Source organism: Colias philodice, chromosome 13 (assembly GCF_061535455.1).
Source record: "Colias philodice isolate Cphi_HAF_F1 chromosome 13, ilColPhil1 Martin Lab GWU primary, whole genome shotgun sequence".
Taxonomy (NCBI): domain Eukaryota; kingdom Metazoa; phylum Arthropoda; class Insecta; order Lepidoptera; family Pieridae; genus Colias; species Colias philodice.
The window spans coordinates 4,557,377-4,581,031 of record NC_143098.1 but is presented as its reverse complement, the minus strand read 5'-3'; the positions used below and the strand labels follow the sequence as shown (position 1 = coordinate 4,581,031).

Here is a 23,655-nt window from a genome sequence, read left to right as displayed (position 1 = left end):
TCAGGTAGCTTATAAAGTTTAAAAATTCAAATATATTTCAAGACTTCATATACAAATCAGTATATTAATTATTCATAACTTCAGCTCCCTGATCGCCGAGTTTAGAAGTTTAACGTGGAAGCATGTCAGAACTTTGTGAAATACAAGATATTGCATGACGTCTTGTTAAGCTGCCTGAACAACACTGAGACAGAGGAACCTATATTATGTGAATGTGTACGAATTCTTTGACATTTTGATGCTTATAAGTTTTAAGATTATCTTGAGGCTGTTTCGAGGTGATACGTTATACGATAATCTTGTAGCTGTATCATCATATCATCAGACATTAATACATTATGTTCTCACTGCTAAGACACAGGCCTCTTATGAGGGTACAGGTCATAATCCACCACGCTGGCCAAGTGCCCGCACTTGGCCAGCGTGGCCGCACTTTTTACGAATGACACGTCATGTCGTCGAACTTTTGATTATTCGACATGTTGGTTTCCTCTCGTTTTCCTTGACCGCAGCAGTAACTAGTAGTCTAGTGGTGGTATAAAATGTTGAGATAAATAGTAAAATCAATTTATTTCCTACATGCTGGCTGGTCCCGAACCCCCGGCTTATCGATTTGTATTCCGTGGTCTTCACGACTGAGCTACCACTGCATAAAGCGAGATAAAACCATAGATGCTACTTATGAATTTTTATATTTAACAGTTTCATTAAAAAATATGGTTGAGGTTTCATATAACTAAATAAAATTATATTTTATGTAGTAGGTAACTAAGTTTACAAAAAAAACAGAGTGGAAAACTGGAAAAGAAAACATGCTGTTAATAATTAATATAACAGGGACAACGACCCAGAATGAAAAGATATAATTTGTATTTGAATATTTTATTTAAATTAAAATTATTAATTTAAACAAGAAATTCAAGAAATTATTCAATTAAAAGCGGGAAGATTTTATATTTTATTTAAAAACACAATTATAACTGTATAAAATTATGAAAAATACACGAAGCTCATTATCCATGTTGCTTAGAATAAAGAATGAATAGCATAGGTTTTAATTCAGCAAACGGCAACACTGAAAACGGCCTCGTTAATCTGAAGGTAAATAAAAGAGGTGATAGTTTGACATTCATAAGCGGGATAAAACTGAAATACATAAATAAAACATCTAAATTAAACAAGTTAAACAAAGTTAATTTAAATAGTTAAATTAATCAAAGGTGCATTGCACTTCTTTCAAAAATTGTATTATTTAACTTACTCACAATTCTTATTTACGATAAGAATAAACCATTAACAATTATAGCGAAGCAATTTCAGCCAGGAAAATAATATTACTGGAATATAATGACGTATAACAATTTTCAGAAATTCACTCAAATATTAATTTGAAATGTAGGTACTTAGTATAGGTAGTATATTTTTAGACTATGAGTTACGTAGTTAACGTAGGGGAGACCGGGTACAAAAGTAACGGTGGGTCGAAAGTAACAAATGCTCTCAAGATTTATCCAATGGGCGAACACCGCTAAGCCTCTGTCAGGCGATAGCCGAGAGCGTCCCCCTTAATTGTATTCATTCGCCGCGTGCGCCACGCGCTGTTAGGCTGTGTGACAGGACGCTACGTGTTTTTACGAATCAAAAGTAAGATTTTCCACATTTTTTTATTAACCGTTTACGTAGTCTTAAAAGGATGATAGAAATCTGAATGTTTGCATATCCATTCTTGATTAGAGTAATTGTACATTGCTCATAATCATTTTTATGTAGCACGTTCCGTTTTAAAGTTTTGTTGCACGTCTTGGCAAAAATATAGACGGGTACAAAAGTAACATAGCCCTATGGGTACAAAAGTAACATGTTATTTTTGTCCCATTATGATTATGTTTATTTTTATGTACATCTTTACTTCAACAGAATGCCGCGACAACGCATTAGAACTACTGATCGAGGAATTACCAACACGGCTGAAGAGCATTTTGAAAGATGGTGCAACAATTAGAGGCCTTGCAAAAATATAATATGTATTTGCCATGTAACATTATATAGATTTATAAAAAAAATTATAAGCCGTAATACTAGTGCAGCTACCTTGCGTCGATCGAGATTTACTAATAACAAGTAAAGTAATCTACGCGACTATTTAATCGAGTGCTCTGCAGTTTATTTTCAGTTATCTCCATCAACGAGCATAATGTGAATAATTTTTTTGATAACCTTGCTGAGGTATTGTGAAAGATACCAATTTGAGCCAAAAGATACTTGGAATATGGACGAGACAGGGGTGACCACAAACCAAATTTGTAGATTAAAAAGGGATTAAACAAGTAGGTGCCATAACCTTAGCAGAGCCTGGAAAATTGTTAACTGTTGCTGTTGCCATTAATGCTCTAGGAGAACACATTCCGCTTTTTTCGTATTGCTGAGGGTCCTGTTGGTTGTGCTGGAGCTGGGAATGCTAGTGGATGGATGCGGGATGCAGAATTTTTAATTATAAAATAATGATTCCCTTAATTAATCTCATGACTTGAACTTCGAATATTTTTTATCGATTTTTTTGTATTATATTTGCAAGTAATATATTTAAAATACAAAAGTTGATATGTGTTATTAATACAAAGTCTTTAAACAAATAATTTGTTGATTTACCATCATAATATTGTATTAATTACCAACCCTTTTGTCTTGTTACTTTCGACCCACGACGTGTTACTTTCGACCTGCTTACGGGGTCGAAAGTAACAACTGACGATTTTTTTTTAAACTTACTTTATGAATATAAAACACTACATAATATAATAAATTGAGGTGCTAGTGTAAAGAATATAAACTAAATTTATATATGGTTATACTAATTTAATGATAACAGTAACACCCAGTCAGAAATCAAGGTACAAGTACAAAGTGTTACTTTTGTACCCGGTCTCCCCATAAAAATTCCAAGAAAGTACAATGTATAAAAAATATCTAAAAATATCCAGCGAATTTCACCAAAATTCACGTTCATATTATATTGTAGATACCTATTATAACTGCGTAATATCAAACAAAGTCCCTTTTCCGCCACCTGTGTGTGTCTTACTTAAATCTTCAAAATTACGCAACATATTTTGAAGCGTTTTTTAAATATATATAGTGATTCAAAATTAAGGTTTTAGTATGTAATTTATACAATTTATTGGGTTTTAGACAGCGCGGGCGAAACCACGCGCGGAAATCTAGTTAGCTAATTATAAAGAATTATAAAGAAAACGAAAAAGAAAGAAAATAACAACAAATTGTTGTGAAGTATTTAATACCAGATTGATAAGTACTTGACACAGTTTTTTCCGAAGCCCCGCGAATTAACCCAGGTAACAATAGCGTAAAGAGATCTTACACGCTCCAATGCATTAATTCCGCTCAACGAACAATTCTTTTATACAAATACATTGTGTTTTTTGAAGGAATGCTTTCAGAAAATAATAATGAAATAACGTAATACAATAATTAAGTAGTACAATGTTACATAAGCTTTCCGAGTTATACCACTTATAATTTGGTACCTACCTATTTCATAGAAAATAACCAATTTTTCTTTTTAGAATATAATTATTAACATATTTTAATTTTGTAATTAACAGTTGTATGTTACAAGTTCTTTGCCAATCATACATGATACAATATTTCCAAACTCAATCATTTATTTTTTCAACTACCTATAGCGCTTTTGATTTTACAAAATACAGAAAATAATTTCAGTTGTCGAAATCGAAAATAGGTATTGAAGTTGAAACATAATTTCACTATCAGTTAAATTTAATAACGTCGAAAGCCTTTAGAATATTTTAGTATACAATAAAAGCTACATTTACTGGGGATATTTTTCAAGAGACCCGAGTACAAGCGGGACCGGAAATTGGACGCAACACCCGCCTCCGCGACTTCCGGGGTAGCATAATATTATATTAATAACTAGCTGTTGCCCGCGACTTCGTCCGCGATTACGTCGTTTTTCGTCATTCGTCGTTTAAAAAAAATACGTGACACTTTATTTTTGAATGTTCTTAATTGTCTCTTATAAAAATTAACTACATTAAAATTGAATACTCTGATAAGAAAATCTTAAAATCGGAGGACATCGAAAATCTGAGGAAAACATGAGTGAATTTGATTTAAATTCTACATTACTTAGTAATTCAAATAATAATCTAAATTAAATGTAGATTAACAGTTTGAGCGCATCATTATATAATATGTACCTCAGTATTAAATTACGTTATAGTTTACATAGTAATTTTACTAAAAACACGATGACTTTCTTTCGCGCTCGGTACAACAAACTAAGCATGTTTGTGGTACGTGGTCCGCGTCACTCGAACCCCCGTGAGTTCCCCTCCGTTACTATGCGAAAATACATTCGTCGCCCTACTGTAGGAAAAATTGTAATATTTTAAATTCGAGAAATATTGATTTCTTGTATTGGACTATTCGTTGTAGTCGAATACAAAATATATTTGAAGAAACTTAGGTTGGCCTTCAGGTAAAAGGGATCCTATCAAATGATAAACTTGACCTTGTATCTTAAAAGTAAGCATGAAAGGATCCTCTGATAATTGTTGAGCACCAAAGGATCATTTAAAACGCACTACTATAAGAGCGAATATTGTCTAAGAACTGTTTAGATTGCACATGTTCCTCTAAAAGTAGTGATTTCAAAGGTTCTGGTATATCTTCAAACGAAAGCCGACTCCTTACTCTTCTTTAAAGCATTACAAAAAGAACATACTACGTTAATATCGCCTATACAGAAGATGATCTGTAATCAATTGTGAGGTTCCTTATAAGCAAACCCACTTTTATATTTGTCGGACCACACCACCGAACTCGTAGATTGATCTTCTATGTTTACCTCTAAGTCATTAAGACTGTCGAAATCTGTCTACAGTAAGACGGGCCTCTCGCTATTCGTCCGTTTCAAGAGACCAAATAGTTTCAATTCTTAATCTTTCATTAAACAAACTTATTAAACGTACTTGTCTCACATAATCTTGTCTCAAATAATGGTAATATTCGCGTCCCTACTCTAGTCATTGCTTATGCTCATGTTCATCTTCAAGAGATCGAATAATATTATGGTGCACCCTATCATTTGTCAAACGGTCTTCATATTGAGTAAAAGTTTCAGATTATCGAGATAAAATATGCCATTTGCGATCAGCTGTGAGACGTTATACCCTCTCAGTGAAGGTTTCGGTCTCACAGGCAATTCTCGTTGTGAAGCGGTTTCAGGTTCTCGGCATAACACATGTTGTTTTCGGTCAATAGTAAGCCTCTTACCTCTAACGATCCTTGAGAACTCTTATTTCTCATTTTCTTAGCTTTGCTCGAATTTCGATATAAAGATTTTTTAGGTGGCACTGATGCGAGTGAATAAAAATTAAGTTAAAACGGACTGAGAGTGTTATAATCATCAATCATCATCATCATCAATACATATAATAAAATTGTGGAAAAGCGATGTCTGTACAATGAAAATATGTAGAAAAAAATTAGCAGGTGTTATTATTAAATCGATCTTGAACCCAAAACTGTAGTTAAAATTTTTTTTGTCTGTTTGTCTGTATGTTTGTGCACGCTAATCTCAGAAACGGCTTATCCGATTTAGATGCGGTTTTCACTAATGTATTGTGGTAATTTTCATTTAACATTTAGTGTTTATTTCATATCAATCGGTTCATAAATAAAAAAGTTATGACAACTTATAAGTAATCACGGCGAACATTTGCTAAGGCATTCTATTGTACACTGTACAGTGTACAATAAAACGTAATTTATCTGTTATATGTACGCTACAGTTATTCCTTTACATGTCCAGGTGATCATATCAAAATTCCCCAAGGGTTTGGGGGTAAGCTGAGGTAGTAGGGGGGGGCGGGGTCAAATTAACATTATGGTTACTTCTAATAGGTAAATTTTCCACATAAAATGTCCTTTAAATTATGTCGTATTATATTTTTAACCCCCGACGCAAAAAGACGGGTGTTATGTGTTTGACTGCTATGTATTAATCTGTGTGTGTGTGTGTGTCTGTCTATGGCACCGTAGCTGGCTAACGGGTAAACCAAATTAGATGCGGCTTTTTTTTTGTTAGGCAGCATACTTTCCGACGCTGGTTCTTAGATAAATTGTATCAAAATCGGTTCATCCACTTATTATACCTACATAGGGGTAAAAGTGGGAATGAAAATGATATAATAATTTATTTTTAAAGATCGTCGGGAAGTTTATGAAATTATTTATTCCTTTTTCTATACACTTTTCTTCGTCTAAACGGTTTAGTTACGTGCTCCCTCTCTCTCTCTTCAGCCTTTAGTTACGTGCGTGAGACAGGAAACATCTAATTTGGATTTGTTCCTGGATTTGATAAAAATTGAGTATCGATTAAGCTGATCAGTGGCTACACCATACATTATTAAAAACATCCATTTAAGAAAGGAAGGAAATAGAATTTGCTACTCTCCCCCCCTGGTTCCTAAAAAATAATATGACATAATTTAAAAGAAATTTGACGTAGAATTAGGCATTTCTTTTTTGATTTTCCATATTGTATACTAATCATAATTTTTAATTACAATATTATGTAGTAACTATTTGGTATAGGTTAGGCATTTCATTTCTTGATTTTCTTTAATAAGTTGGTACGTAAGTTTTTTAGCTCAGTTTAGTAAGAAATTTTAATAAGTAAGTTCTTTTAATTATATTTTATGGTAGTACGTATTTACTCAATAATTGTATGTTAAGTAGTAATTCAGCATGGGCGTAGCCACGGTGGGGCTGGGTGGGGCGCTTACCCTGGCTTTGATCTGGTAGGTACCAATTGTGAAGGGGAGTGGGCGTGGGCGTTGGCGTGGGCCTGGGAGTGAACGTGGGAGTGGAAGCATGAAAATAAAAACAATTATTGTTGCCCCACCCTGAGCCCATGGTCATAGGTCCCATAGTCACTATTCCACGTGGACGAAGTCGCGGGCACAGCTAGTAGACAAATATAATCAGAAAGCTTTGAACTCCTAAGCTCAACCATAAAAGATAGACATTTATGATGTCGGGAGATATTTTTTATATAATATGGAGAACAGAGTTACTGCTCTGCTCACGAATATGAAAAATAATTGTACCAAGTTTCGTTTAAATCCGTCGAGTAGTTTTTGTTTCTATAACGGTTATACAGACAGACAGACGGACAAAAATTTTTGGCGTCAGTGTCGATCCCTAATCACCTCGTGATAGTTATTTAGGAAATATATTTCATGTACAGAATTGACCTCTACAGATTTAATATAAGTATATAAGTATACATATAATTAGATTCCAATTTCCATGTAACGTTAAATTCGACTATATAACAACTAACAGACAACGCAGGTTACTCTCGTTTCCGTAAGTTGAAGCGGCTACATATTCGGTCCAAATAATATTTGTGAACGAAACGACAGTGCGGTTTAATTCGATGCCAACATCATCAAAAAAAGGAAATATTTTTAATTGTGAAAAAATATTATGATTTACACTATTAATACTATTTTAACATTAACACAAAATATAAGACTGTGAGTGTGTAGAAATAAATCCAGCTAGTTTCACATCAAACTTATGTTTTTAATTAGGTATACGACATGAAAATATATTAATTACCAAGCAATAATCATACAGGTAAATACTGAACAAAAGTATTAACAGTCAAAGTATATTTTTACTTACAACATGTAAATGATGAAGGAATAATAATTATCAACGAACTAACCTTTTTGTATTATTGTTTATAAATATAAATTCATAAACAATAAATTTATAAAGAATAGAAAAAATTCGACCACTAAAGAATGCTGGTTCGAGTCCCGCCTCGTTATCCAATTTTTAAAACACGAAGATTTTTAAAAATGTAACCAATGAACACAATCAATATTAGATTAATTGTAATGGTGTCTAGTTTGACTTAAAATAATAAACATCTACCCTCACTTTTAAAAATGTAGTATATTCACACGAATTATAAGCGCACCTTATAGGGAAGGGAAGATATTATGGGTTAAAGAGTTAAATAAATAAATAACATAATTATATTTAAATTATTAATTTTTAACATTGTATTCAGTAGTGTTAACATGTAAATTGATTTGATTTTTACGAAATCTCATAGATGGCGCTGTTTCAAATTTGTATACTAATAAATTCATTAAACTGATTCTCTGCCCAAATTACGTGACAAATGACATAGTTTTTATTGTGTAAAGCTAGATAATAGCATGGCTTACCCGAAACCAACATTTAAACATGAATCTTTAGATTGTACGCTGTCGTAATACACGGAATACGTAAGAAAAAAAAAGGTTCACAGCTCCTCCCCCGGAGGTGATAGCATGATAATATGTTTAAAAAAGCCTCACCCGACCTGTTAGTAATATTCATGCAAAATTTGAAGTCAATCTATGCAGTACTTTTCGAGATTAGCCTGGACAAACATACAGACAAACAGACAAACAGACAAACAGACAAACAGACAAAAATTCTAAAAACTATGTTTTTGGCTTCTATATCGATTATAGATCATGGATTATGTATTCTTTTAAAAAAATATTCAATGTACAGTTTTGACTTTCCTACGATTTTATTATATGTATAGATAATTTTAGTATTATATTTACGGCCAGGGCAAATAGAAGTAAAATTTTCCATTGTAATACTTAGTAAACCTAGCTTAGAAATGTAATTAATTTATAGTTTATTTTTTTAATTTTAAGTTGAATAGAAACGAAAATAGCTAAAAATCAATTGGTTTTTAACAAACACCCTATCTGCTAATTGAAATATGAAACATTTTTAGGAAAAGAAGATAAATGTGAATCTGTTTCTCAAATGTCCTTATATTCTCATATATATTCTCATATACCTATATAATGTGTATCGGTAAAAATAAATGTATTTTCTTTCTTTCTAAATACACACACGAACATTAATTCCTATTCACTACAAAACCAATAATACAAGTACAAAATAAAACGAACACCATATTTGCTGATTTGCTTTTAATGCGAGTATGACCCAATTCGTGCTTAAGCATTGTTTGAATCCAATGACTATCCTCGTATTGCTCTTATTAATTCATTTTCTTATTGTTCAGGATTCATTCAACTTACTGTGTCTACAAAGACATAATAAAACTTTAAGGACTCTACCCACTACACCGAATCATACTATGACCGTTAGAGGTCCCATAAATTACTGTTTTAAAAAAATGGTGTGTATGATTGTTTTCATCGTAACAAGAAGGTGTCAGAATAAAACTATATAAAATTGGAAAGTAGGTATAGAATATTAGGTCCTTCAATCACCTATCAGCACCATCACCTGGCATGCACGGAGCGTCAACAAATGTCCATACATACGTATTTGATACAATTGATACGCTCTAATGGATGTATTAGAGTAGGTATATCGTGTTTCTTTCCGATCCTAGCCACTATTACGATCATAGTAATATTTCTATACACTGTAGCGGGTAGGTACTAGGTAACGTATCATAACGTTGTAGTGGGTATCCTCCTTAGTCCTTTATAGATATTTTTAACTGTTTTATCTAACTCTTCTACCATTAAGGCCTTATTAAGGCGTATAATGTCAACATATTTATTCGTAAGTGGTGTCGTTAAGCTTTAAGAAAATTGCCATAATCTTATAATTTCGTAGATAACGAAAATAAACTCTAATGCTATTAATATAAATTTATAAAGAATAGAAAAAATTCGATCACGAGGCGGGACTCGCACCCGCATCCTTCGCGCCATTCCGGGGCGGATGCCTTACCAACTCAGCCACTCGTGACCCGCCAGAGCAATCGAATTTATTCTATTCTTTCAGTTTTATGTGTCTGAAGGGACACACCGCGCGCCATCTATTGAGATGATTAACAACCATTTCAACCAATATGAAGCACTTTTCAGTGACTACAATATTGTAACGATGGAACACGACCTTTTTTGTTGAATTTATATTTTTGGTTTTATGGCATTCAAATGCTTTATAAATATAAATTTATAAAGAATAGAAAAAATTCGATCACGAGGCGGGATGGCGCGAAGGATGCGGGTTCGAGTCTGAGTTGGTAAGGCATCCGCCCCGGAATGGCGCGAAGGATGCGGGTTCGAGTCCCGCCTCGTGATCGAATTTTTTCTATTCTTTATAAATTTATATTTATAAAGCATTTGAATGCCATAAAACCAAAAATATAAATTCTAATGCTATTGTTAATAAAATACATGTTCCGTAAAGTTCTAGTCACAGGAATTACCCTGTGTTAGTAGATGACTAATTCGCAAAGCAATTTTCATAATTACATAATGCCCATAAAGTGGAGGAAAAACATAATTTCTAATTATTCTTAGTTAGTTCTTGCACGAATACCCTTGCGAACCACAAATAAAGAAATAATTTATAGATACTCCAATTTATTGTAGATAGATGAATAATAAAAAGTTTTTACAATTATTATAAGCACATCCACTTAATTATTATTTTTTATTTAAACCTAAAAACAGATATCCCAGGACTTCGTCTTCCATTGTCGAGCTCCACAATTAATTAGACCATTACGATGGTACCACATTATTGTATCGACCCCTGGAATACGTTAAGGGAAAATAATAATAAGAAGTGACTGATTTAAATTTTTAAGCTTCATAAATTACATTAGATAGGTAGTCTAGGCGTACGTAGGGTACATGTAATCTTCTTATATATAAAAATGAATCGCAAAATGTGTTGGTAAGCGCATAACTCGAGAACGGCTGAACCGATTTCGATAATTCTTTTTTTATTATATTCCTGGAAGTTCAAGGATGGTTTTTACGGCGAGAAAAATTAGAATTATTGCTGGAAAAACCCTAAAAATAGCCCTTTTCTTTTTCCCATACAAATGATTTGTAACTAAAACGTAGTCAATTTGAGCTTTATTGCTATAGTATAAAGTTCATATTAAATTACAACAGTGTTTTATTATTTTTAATATCCAAAAAGGATTTGACTTCAAGTCATATCAAATTTAAAAATAAAGTTGTCTGTTACCTAGGTAATCTACTGAGTTTGATTTTGACAACTGATACACGAAACAAATTCGTATATCGTGTTTTGTGCAGAGTGTTTAATACTTATTTAGTGTTTGTTTAGTTCGTGATTAGTGAAAAAATAATTTTTATTTGATATGCCTCCTATAAGACGAAGCCATTTCGGTAGAAGAACCAGAAATGCTACAAACCAAGCTAATTACCGATCTAATCGTACTACACAAGAACGTGACGACGGAAATGAACGTGAAAGAATTCGGATATCACAAACGCGTGAAGCGCGAGCGCGACATTCAACTAATAATCACGCAAGTTTGAATCGAGCTGCTTTCAGTTACGATGTGTCAATTGACTACAGTAACTACCAATGTGTTGTTATTGGTTCTATGAACTCGGTTTGCTCACACTGTAAGGCATTAAAATACAAAAACGAAGCCAATGGATTGTGTTGCGCAAATGGTAAAGTGAAATTGATACCATTGGATCCACCACCAGAACCATTGCACTCATTGATTTCAGGAATAGGAACAGATTCTATACACTTTTTGACACATATCCAACAATATAACAATTGCTTTCAAATGACTTCATTTGGGGCAACAAATGTAGTTCGGGAAAATTTTATGCCAACTTTCAAGGTATGTATTTATAGCAGTTACTTATAATTATTTTAGCGAACAAAATTTTCTGCCACCAAAGTTAAGATCTTCAATTTCTTAATCACTTAAATATCACTTAGTCATCTTATTAAATGGTGATTCAGTTTCAGTGACACTTTTATTATAATTTATATTTGATAGATATTAGTTAAAACTAAATATATACTTTTTAAGATCAAATATTATTTTAGTTTGATCACTGACAATCCATTAATTTATACCACACCATAATATTTTTTTATTTATTTACAGATACAAGGGCAAATATATCACAGAGCAGGTTCACTGTTACCAGTGTCAGATAACGACAACAAATTCCTGCAAATTTATTTTATGGGCAATTCACCACAAGAAATTGATCTGCGTTGTGCACATAACAATTTAGTAAAGAGGTCTATTGTAGAACAATTACAAACTTTATTTCATCAACACAATCAATTGATTATATTGTTTAAAACTGCCCTGGATCTGATGCCATCCGATAATCACAAAATTGTAATCAGAGCTGATAAAACACCTGCAGGTCAACATACAAGACGTTTTAATGCACCAACTATTGATGAAGTTGCTATCGTTGTAGTTGGAGAAAACTTGGAATCCCGTGATATTGTTTTACATCGTCGGAATGATCAATTACAACGTATAAAGGAAACACACCGCTCATATGATGCACTGCAATATCCCATTATATTTTGGCAAGGTGAAGATGGCTACGATTTCTCAATAAAAATGATAAATCCCATTACAGGTAACTTAAATATCTCAGTCATTATATTATGTATTTTAATTTCATATTTGAATGTTATTAAAACAAAATCTATTTACAGGTTCTGAAACCAACAAAAAAGTCAGTTCAATGAACTATTATTCATACCGCCTAATGATTCGGGAAAATGAAGATAATCACATATTGAAATGTCGGCGATTATATCACAAATATGTTGTTGACATGTATGTTAAAATTGAAACGGAGAGATTAACATTCATCAGGTTGAATCAAACCAAACTCCGATCTGAAGAGTATATTCACCTTCGAGATGCGATTAATACTGATGGAAATGCACAGAATGTCGGTCGGATGACTATTCTTCCAGCAACATACATCGGAAGCCCTCGGCATATGCACGAATATGCTCAAGATGCCATGTCGTATGTTCGTCATTATGGTACAGCAGATTTGTTCATCACATTTACATGCAATCCGCAATGGATAGAAATCAAGCAGGAGTTATTCCCTGGGCAATCACCCATTGATCGTCATGATATTACAGCCAGAGTCTTTAGACAAAAGTTGAAATCTTTAATGGATTTCATCGTAAAACATAATGTGTTTGGTGAGACACGCTGCTGGATGTATTCTGTGGAGTGGCAGAAACGAGGATTGCCACATGCACATATTTTGATTTGGTTGGTTGAAAAGATAAGGCCAAATGAAGTTGATGCAGTGATATCAGCTGAAATCCCTAATGTACAAGTAGATCCTGGATTGCATGAGGTAGTTATCAAAAACATGATACATGGTCCCTGTGGAACTCTTAATCAAAATTCACCGTGTATGATGGATGGTAAATGTTCAAAACGATATCCACGTACATTAATATCGGAAACAATTACTGGTAATGACGGTTATCCATTGTATCGTCGCAGATCGACAGCAGACAATGGAAAATCAACAATTGTCAAATTAAATCAACAAGATATTGAAATAGATAATCGTTGGATTGTTCCATATTCACCCATTTTATCAAAGACATTCAAAGCACACATCAACGTTGAATCTTGCCATTCAGTGAAATCTATTAAATACATTTGCAAATATGTAACCAAAGGGAGTGATATGGCTGTGATTGGAATTGGTGCAGAGAATTCCAATGATGAAGTTACCCAATACCAAATGGGCCGCTATGTCAGTAGTAATGAAGCAGTTTGGCGAATATTTTCTTTTCCTATTCATGAGAGACACCCTTCTGTTGTTCACTTAGCTGTGCATTTAGAAAATGGACAAAGAGTGTATTTTACAGCACAGAACGCAGTACAAAGAGCTGCTCAGCCACCATCTACTACATTAACCAGTTTTTTTGAGACATGCCAAAACGATGATTTCGCACAAACATTGCTATATTCTGAAATGCCAAAATATTATACCTGGAATCAATCCTCAAGGAGATTTATACGACGGAAACAAGGAAAACCAGTTCCAGGATATACAAATGTATATTCCACCGATGCGATTGGCCGGATTTATTCAGTACATCCAAGAAATGATGAATGTTTTTATTTACGACTGCTATTAGTCAATGTACGTGGCCCAACATCATTCCAACAGTTACGAACTGTTGATGGTGAATTGTGTGGATCCTACAGAGAAGCCTGTCAACGTTTGCAATTGCTTGAAAATGACGCTCATTGGGATCAAACTCTCAATGATGCTGTAATATCATCACACGCTCATCAAATACGAACATTGTTTTCTATAATCATATCTACATGCTTCCCATCAAACCCAATTGATCTGTGGATCAAGTACAAAGATTATATGTGTGATGATATTTTGCATCAAATACGGAATAGAATGGGAAATCCAAATATACAAATCAGTGAAGAAATTTACAATGAAGCATTGATTTCAATTGAGGACATGTGCTTGATAATGGCAAACAAACTATTAATTCAATTAGGCCTGACCGCGCCCAATCGTCCAATGCATGACGCTTTTAACCAAGAGTTGCATCGAGAAAAACTGTATGATCTCAACGCTTTGAAAGAATTAATTCAAACAAATCTTCCACTGTTAAATGAACAACAGAAGTATGTATTTGAAACTCTTATGAAAGTAACAAATGATGAAACTGGAGGGATTTACTTCTTAGATGCACCTGGTGGTACAGGAAAAACTTTTTTGATTTCATTAATATTAGCAACAATTCGCTCACAAAATAAAATTGCACTTGCACTCGCTTCGTCGGGAATCGCAGCAACTTTGCTTGAAGGTGGTCGAACAGCCCATTCAGCACTAAAATTGCCATTAAATATGCAAAGCAATGAAACTCCAACCTGCAACATTTCGAAGAACTCTGCAATGGCAAAGGTTTTGCAGCAGTGTAAATTGATTGTTTGGGATGAATGCACGATGGCACACAAAAAATCTTTGGAGGCTTTAGACAGAACCTTAAAAGATCTACGGAGCAATCATAACCGATTTGGTGGTGCAATGATTTTATTAGCAGGAGATTTTCGTCAAACATTGCCAGTGATTCCACGATCAACGCCAGCTGATGAACTCAATGCATGTCTAAAGTCCTCCAATTTGTGGAAACATGTCAAAGTACTTCATTTAAGCAAGAATATGCGTGTCGAATTGCAAAATGACCAATCTGGAAACATATTCTCTAAACAACTCATTGACATTGGTAATGGCAAATTTCCTATAGACATGTTGACTGGCTGCATTAACTTTCCTCAAAGTTTTTGTCAGTTAACTCGATCAAAAGATGAACTTATTCATAAAGTGTTTCCAGATGTTTCTCAAAATTACAGAAACCATGATTGGTTGAGCAAACGAGCTATACTGGCTGCAAAAAACATAGATGTAAATGAATTAAATTTCAAAATTCAAGAACAAATTACAGGCGAATTGAGGATATATAAATCAGTTGATTCGGCTACTAATCAAGATGATGTAGTCAACTATCCACCGGAATTTTTAAACTCGCTGGATTTGCCAGGATTGCCACCTCACAATCTTCAATTAAAGGTTGGATCGGTGGTTATAATGTTGCGAAATATCAACCAACCGCGTCTTTGCAACGGTACACGGTTAGCGATAAAAAAATTACTAAACAATGTGATAGAAGCAACTATACTCAAAGGAAAGTATAAAGGAGAAGATGTTCTCATACCGCGCATCCCAATGATTCCGACTGATGTGCCATTTGAGTTTAAACGACTACAATTTCCAGTGCGGCTTGCTTTTGCTATGACTATAAACAAGTCCCAGGGGCAATCATTAAGTGTTTGTGGTATTAATCTAGAAAACCCATGTTTCTCACATGGTCAATTGTATGTTGCCTGTTCCCGTGTTGGAAAACCATCAGATTTGTTTATCTATGCACCAGGTAATCAAACAAAAAACATCGTATATCACAAAGCACTACAATGATAATAATAATTATTATGATTCACATAATTAACAATAAAGCGATTACTTACTTTTAAATCCTTATATATGTTTTATTTAATTATTTTTTATTCACAACGCTCTATCACCAGGGTGACCAGGGTTCTGTTCAGGAGAATTTTTTAAAATACGTAGGCAAAAAAACTGCCACATTACAAATCTTTTTGACAGGACGAAGTCTGTCGGGTCAGCTAGTATACATATATATCTAGGGGAACCAAGTTTCAGATTATTAGATTAGACCTCTAGCGTCATCAAAAATTTAATTTAAAATTACAGGTCCAATACAAACTCCCATCCCCTATCAGGGGTTGGGGGATGAAAGTTACAAGTTTTATAATTTTTTTGTTGTTTGTGTGCTAATACTAGCTTACATACAAAATTTCAGCTTTCTAGGACATTAGGAAATACCTTAAGAATTTTGATGATCATCAGTGAGTCAGTGACGAAATTAGCGTTTTTTAGATATAAATAAAATCTGAAGTATAAAAGCTAATGTAATTAAAACTTAATATGTTCAATAAGTCCACTATTGACAATATATCCCGAAAATTTTGTTGATCTAGCATAATCCAAACCCAAGTTATGAGGGTTCAAAAAAACGTCGAAGCGCTTCGAGAAAAGGTAGGACGCCGTCCGCCGTCCGCCGTCCGCCGTTCGCCGTTCGCCGTCCGCCGTTCGCCGTTCGCCGTTCGCCGCTCGCCGCTCGCCGCTCGCCACTCGCCGTTCGCCGTTCGTCGTTCGCCGTTCGCCGTTCGCCGTTCGCCGTTCGCTGTCGCTGTTCGCTGTCGCTGTTCGCTGTTCGCTGTTCGCTGTTCGCTGTTCGCTGTTCGCTGTTCGCTGTTCGCTGTTCGCTGTTCGCTGTTCGCTGTTCGCTGTTCGCTATCGCTGTTCCCTGTTCGCTGTTCCCTGTTCGCTGTTCGCTGTTCGCTGTTCGCTGTTCGCTGTTCGCTGTTCGCTGTTCGCTGTTCGCTGTCGCTGTTCGCTGTTCGCTGTTCGCTGTTCGCTGTTCGCTGTTCGCTGTTCGCTGTTCGCTGTTCGCTGTTCGCTGTTCGCTGTTCGCTGTCGCTATCGCTGTTCCCTGTTCGCAGTTCGCTGTTCGCAGACACATGATGATGGCAACGTCCAAGATTTACTTCAAGTGAAACTATTTCACAATCCATGTTCACTTTTAAATCAGTAGCAAGACAATCGGCTGTTCGCTGTTCGCTGTTCGCTGTTCGCTGTTCGCTGTTCGCTGTTCGCTGTTCGCTGTTCGCTTTTCGCTGTTCGCTTTTCGCTGTTCGCTGTTCGCTGTTCGCTGTTCGCTGTTCGCTCTTCGCTGTTCGCTGTTCGCTGTTCGCTGTTCGCTGACACATGATGATGGCAACGTCCAAGATTTACTTCAAGTGAAACTATTTCACAATCCATGTTCACTTTTAAATCAGTAGCAAGACAATCGGCTGTTCGCTGTTCGCTGTTCGCTGTTCGCTGTTCGCTGTTCGCTGTTCGCTGTTCGCTGTTCGCTGTTCGCTGTTCGCTGTTCGCTGTTCGCTGTTCGCTGTTCGCTGTTCGCTGTTCGCTGTTCGCTGTTCGCTGTTCGCTGTTCGCTGTTCGCTGTTCGCTGTTCGCTGTTCGCTGTTCGCTGTTCGCTGTTCGCTGTTCGCTGTTCGCTGTTCGCTGTTCGCTGTTCGCTGTTCGCTGTTCGCTGTTCGCTGTCGCTGTTCGCTGTTCGCTGTTCGCTGTTCGCTGTTCGCTGTTCGCTGTCCGCTGTCCGCTGTTCGCTGTTCGCTGTTCGCTGTTCGCTGTTCGCTGTTCGCTGTTCGCTGTTCGCTGTTCGCTGTTCGCTGTTCCCTGTTCGCTGTTCGCTGTTCGCAGACACATGATGATGGCAACGTCCAAGATTTACTTCAAGTGAAACTATTTCACAATCCATGTTCACTTTTAAATCAGTAGCAAGACAATCGGCTGTTCGCTGTTCGCTGTTCGCTGTTCGCTTTTCGCTGTTCGCTGTTCGCTGTTCGCTGTTCGCTGTTCGCTGTTCGCTGTTCGCTGTTCGCTGTTCGCTGTTCGCTGTTCGCTGTTCGCTGTTCGCTGTTCGCTGTTCGCTGTTCGCTGTTCGCTGTTCGCTGTTCGCTGTTCGCTGTTCGCTGTTCGCTGTTCGCTGTTCGCTGTTCGCTGTTCGCTGTTCGCTGTTCGCTGTTCGCTGTTCGCTGTTCGCTGTTCGCTGTTCGCTGTTCGCTGTTCGCTGTTCGCTGTTCGCTGTTCGCTGTTCGCTGTTCGCTGTTCGCTGTTCGCTGTTCGCTGTTCGCTGTTCGCTGTTCGCTGTTCGCTGTTCGCTGTTCGCTGTTCGCTGTTCGCTGTTCGCTGTTCGCTGTTCGCTGTTCGCTGTTCGCTGACACATGATGATGGCAACGTCCAAGATTTACTTCAAGTGAAACTATTTCACAATCCATGTTCACTTTTAAATCAGTAGCAAGACAATCGGCTGTTCGCTGTTCGCTGTTCGCTGTTCGCTTTTTGCTGTTCGCTGTTCGCTGTTCGCTGTTCGCTGTTCGCTGTTCGCTGTTCGCTGTTCGCTGTTCGCTGTTCGCTGTTCGCTGTTCGCTGTTCGCTGTTCGCTGTTCGCTGTTCGCTGTTCGCTGTTCGCTGTTCGCTGTTCGCTGTTCGCTGTTCGCTGTTCGCTGTTCGCTGTTCGCTGTTCGCTGTTCGCTGTTCGCTGACACATGATGATGGCAAGGTCCAAGATTTACTTCAAGTGAAACTATTTCACAATCCATGTTCACTTTTAAATCAGTAGCAAGACAATCGACAATCGACGCGCTCGCTGTCAAGGACAATTTTTTTTTTATTTTTAGCTACTGAGTGGACGTCAGAGGCAGGAGACGTTTGCAACACTTCTATTCATTCATATTTATATGATCTGATCTGAAGTATGCCTCAATATATGTCGATTAAATTTTTAATTTTTTTTTTTTTAACAAGGAGTACCTATACATATATATTAAAAATATATAGTTCCCCTATATATTACCAAGGGGAACCAACCAAGTTTTAGATTATTAGATTAGACCTCTAGCGTAATCAAAATTTAATTTAAAATTACAGGTCTCATACAAACTCCCATCCCCTAGTTTAAGGGGTTGGGGGATGAAAGTAACAAGTTTTATAATTTTTTTGTTGTTTGTGTGCTAATACTAGCTTACATACAAAATTTCAGCTTTCTAGGACATTAGGAAATACCTTAAGAATTTTGATGATCATCAGTGAGTCAGTGACGAAATTAGCGTTTTTTAGATATAAATAAAATCTGAAGTATAAAAGCTAATGTAATTAAAACTTAATATGTTCAATAAGTCCACGATTGACAATATATCCCGAAAATTTTGTTGATCTAGCATAATCCAAACCCAAGTTATGAGGGTTCAAAAAAACGTCGAAGCGCTTCGAGAAAAGGTAGGTAGTGCCCGTGCGCTTCGCTTTCGCTTGGCTCGTCTTGGCGGGGGCACTACCGTGCCCCCAGATAATACGCTTCGAATTTCATCTTCCATTAACGTCAGCGAGCGTTATCAGCCGACGCACTCGAAGCAAAAATGAGCAAGACTGATGGATTGTCATCGACTACCTGTTCGCTGTTCGCTGTTCGCTGTTCGCTGTTCGCTGTTCGCTGTTCGCTGTTCGCTGTTCGCTGTTCGCTGTTCGCTGTTCGCTGTTCGCTGTTCGCTGTTCGCTGTTCGCTGTTCGCTGTTCGCTGTTCGCTGTTCGCTGTTCGCTGACACATGATGATGGCAAGGTCCAAGATTTACTTCAAGTGAAACTATTTCACAATCCATGTTCACTTTTAAATCAGTAGCAAGACAATCGACAATCGACGCGCTCGCTGTCAAGGACAATTTTTTTTTTATTTTTAGCTACTGAGTGGACGTCAGAGGCAGGAGACGTTTGCAACACTTCTATTCATTCATATTTATATGATCTGATCTGAAGTATGCCTCAATATATGTCGATTAAATTTTTAATTTTTTTTTTTTAACAAGGAGTACCTATACATATATATTAAAAATATATAGTTCCCCTATATATTACCAAGGGGAACCAACCAAGTTTTAGATTATTAGATTAGACCTCTAGCGTAATCAAAATTTAATTTAAAATTACAGGTCTCATACAAACTCCCATCCCCTAGTTTAAGGGGTTGGGGGATGAAAGTAACAAGTTTTATAATTTTTTTGTTGTTTGTGTGCTAATACTAGCTTACATACAAAATTTCAGCTTTCTAGGACATTAGGAAATACCTTAAGAATTTTGATGATCATCAGTGAGTCAGTGACGAAATTAGCGTTTTTTAGATATAAATAAAATCTGAAGTATAAAAGCTAATGTAATTAAAACTTAATATGTTCAATAAGTCCACGATTGACAATATATCCCGAAAATTTTGTTGATCTAGCATAATCCAAACCCAAGTTATGAGGGTTCAAAAAAACGTCGAAGCGCTTCGAGAAAAGGTAGGTAGTGCCCGTGCGCTTCGCTTTCGCTTGGCTCGTCTTGGCGGGGGCACTACCGTGCCCCCAGATAATACGCTTCGAATTTCATCTTCCATTAACGTCAGCGAGCGTTATCAGCCGACGCACTCGAAGCAAAAATGAGCAAGACTGATGGATTGTCATCGACTACCCTCGCTATCTTTTTTAAATAAGCTGCAGAACAAAAATAGACCGGGAGATACTGACACAAAATTTCGAGTCATTTGTAACAGGATGGCGGTTCTACAGGGGTCTTAGTACGCAATGACAAAAAGAAAAACGATGACGTGAACGCTGGTACCGGCGGCTTAGTCGCGTGGGCGTTAGTCGAACTCGTCGGAAAATAGCGAAAGTCAAACGATTTGTAACAGTATGGCACTTATTTTTCCTGTAAGTTTGAGGATCAACAAATATAAATACAAAATTTCAAAGATCTATGTGTTGGAAATCTTCACTTATATAAATTAATAATAAATTAAGTTTTCAAGTATGACAGCACTTTTTCCCCCTACTAGAAGTATGGCAAATATAATAATGGTCACATTTTATCAAATACTCACCAAAAATCCAAATGCAATACTGGTACAAAAGGTTTGGCGAAATAAAAATTTTTTGCAGATTTTCGGCGGTATGGCGACCATTTGGAATCGTCCGAAAAGTATGGCATGGCGATTTTCGTAAATGGCTGCACGACGATAGTTACCTGTGCAAAAGTTAGCCTGGTACAAATGGTTGAATGATTGTTTTATTTAAATCAACACATTCGCTTCGGTATGGCGGGCTGTAAGTCACACCGGAAAAGTATGGCATGACACTACCGCCTACTATTTTTTTATGGGCTATCGGTAAATTCTAAAATTTTTGTGTTACAAATCGTTTGACTTTCGCTATTTTTCCGACGAGTTCGACAAACGCCCACGCGACTAAGCCACCGGTACCAGCGTTCACACCATCATTTTTCTTTTTGTCATTGCGTACTAAGACCCCTGTAGAACCGCCATCCTTGTTACAAATGACTCGAAATTTTGTGTCAGTATCTCCCGGTCTAAAATGAAAAAATCGTCATTACACTTTCTAGGATAAAAACTACATCACTACATAGTATAAAACAAAGTCGCTTTCTCTGTCCATATGTCCCTTTGTATGCTTAAATCTTTATAACTACGCAACGGATTTTGCTGTTCGCTGTTCGCTGTTCGCTGTTCGCTGTTCGCTGTTCGCTGTTCGCTGTTCGCTGTTCGCTGTTCGCTGTTCGCTGTTCGCTGTTCGCTGTTCGCTGTTCGCTGTTCGCTGTTCGCTGTTCGCTGTTCGCTGTTCGCTGTTCGCTGTTCGCTGTTCGCTGTTCGCTGTTCGCTGTTCGCTGTTCGCTGTTCGCTGTTCGCTGTTCGCTGTTCGCTGTTCGCTGTTCGCTGTTCGCTGTTCGCTGTCGCTGTTCGCTGTTCGCTGTTCGCTGTTCGCTGTTCGCTGTTCGCTGTCCGCTGTCCGCTGTTCGCTGTTCGCTGTTCGCTGTTCGCTGTTCGCTGTTCGCTGTTCGCTGTTCGCTGTTCGCTGTTCGCTGTTCGCTGTCGCTATCGCTGTTCCCTGTTCGCTGTTCGCTGTTCGCAGACACATGATGATGGCAACGTCCAAGATTTACTTCAAGTGAAACTATTTCACAATCCATGTTCACTTTTAAATCAGTAGCAAGACAATCGGCTGTTCGCTGTTCGCTGTTCGCTGTTCGCTGTTCGCTGTTCGCTGTTCGCTTTTCGCTGTTCGCTGTTCGCTGTTCGCTGTTCGCTGTTCGCTGTTCGCTGTTCGCTGTTCGCTGTTCGCTGTTCGCTGTTCGCTGTTCGCTGTTCGCTGTTCGCTGTTCGCTGTTCGCTGTTCGCTGTTCGCTGTTCGCTGTTCGCTGTTCGCTGTTCGCTGTTCGCTGTTCGCTGTTCGCTGTTCGCTGTTCGCTGTTCGCTGTTCGCTGTTCGCTGTTCGCTGTTCGCTGTTCGCTGTTCGCTGTTCGCTGTTCGCTGTTCGCTGTTCGCTGTTCGCTGTTCGCTGTTCGCTGTTCGCTGTTCGCTGTTCGCTGTTCGCTGTTCGCTGTTCGCTGTTCGCTGTTCGCTGTTCGCTGTTCGCTGTTCGCTGTTCGCTGTTCGCTGTTCGCTGTTCGCTGACACATGATGATGGCAACGTCCAAGATTTACTTCAAGTGAAACTATTTCACAATCCATGTTCACTTTTAAATCAGTAGCAAGACAATCGGCTGTTCGCTGTTCGCTGTTCGCTGTTCGCTTTTTGCTGTTCGCTGTTCGCTGTTCGCTGTTCGCTGTTCGCTGTTCGCTGTTCGCTGTTCGCTGTTCGCTGTTCGCTGTTCGCTGTTCGCTGTTCGCTGTTCGCTGTTCGCTGTTCGCTGTTCGCTGTTCGCTGTTCGCTGTTCGCTGTTCGCTGTTCGCTGTTCGCTGTTCGCTGTTCGCTGTTCGCTGTTCGCTGTTCGCTGTTCGCTGACACATGATGATGGCAAGGTCCAAGATTTACTTCAAGTGAAACTATTTCACAATCCATGTTCACTTTTAAATCAGTAGCAAGACAATCGACAATCGACGCGCTCGCTGTCAAGGACAATTTTTTTTTTATTTTTAGCTACTGAGTGGACGTCAGAGGCAGGAGACGTTTGCAACACTTCTATTCATTCATATTTATATGATCTGATCTGAAGTATGCCTCAATATATGTCGATTAAATTTTTAATTTTTTTTTTTTTAACAAGGAGTACCTATACATATATATTAAAAATATATAGTTCCCCTATATATTACCAAGGGGAACCAACCAAGTTTTAGATTATTAGATTAGACCTCTAGCGTAATCAAAATTTAATTTAAAATTACAGGTCTCATACAAACTCCCATCCCCTAGTTTAAGGGGTTGGGGGATGAAAGTAACAAGTTTTATAATTTTTTTGTTGTTTGTGTGCTAATACTAGCTTACATACAAAATTTCAGCTTTCTAGGACATTAGGAAATACCTTAAGAATTTTGATGATCATCAGTGAGTCAGTGACGAAATTAGCGTTTTTTAGATATAAATAAAATCTGAAGTATAAAAGCTAATGTAATTAAAACTTAATATGTTCAATAAGTCCACGATTGACAATATATCCCGAAAATTTTGTTGATCTAGCATAATCCAAACCCAAGTTATGAGGGTTCAAAAAAACGTCGAAGCGCTTCGAGAAAAGGTAG

At 37.1% G+C, this 23,655-nt stretch overlaps 2 protein-coding genes across 2 annotated transcripts in view; one reads left to right on the top strand and one right to left on the bottom strand.

The window, feature by feature from the left end:
- The window catches only part of Fbxl4 (F box and leucine-rich-repeat gene 4), a 265,794-nt gene that overhangs the window by 157,774 nt on the left and 84,365 nt on the right, over positions 1 to 23,655 (bottom strand). The window lies entirely within an intron of this gene.
- Positions 12,125 to 13,827, top strand: LOC149483344 (uncharacterized). The gene is made up of 3 exons (XM_089702887.1): positions 12,125 to 12,506; positions 12,586 to 13,664; positions 13,780 to 13,827. Exons 1-3 carry the CDS (start codon positions 12,230 to 12,232, stop codon positions 13,825 to 13,827), a joined length of 1,404 nt encoding a protein of 467 aa, XP_089559013.1. The 5' UTR covers positions 12,125 to 12,229.

Bases quoted from the DNA above. Each gene is read 5' to 3' on its own strand.
- LOC149483344 (XM_089702887.1), top strand. From the start codon at position 12,230: ATGCCATCCGATAATCACAAAATTGTAATCAGAGCTGATAAAACACCT. The intron at 12,507-12,585 runs GTAACTTAAATA...ATCTATTTACAG, and splicing joins AATGATAAATCCCATTACAG to GTTCTGAAACCAACAAAAAA. The intron at 13,665-13,779 runs GTCAGTAGTAAT...TGTATTTTACAG, and splicing joins AATACCAAATGGGCCGCTAT to CACAGAACGCAGTACAAAGA.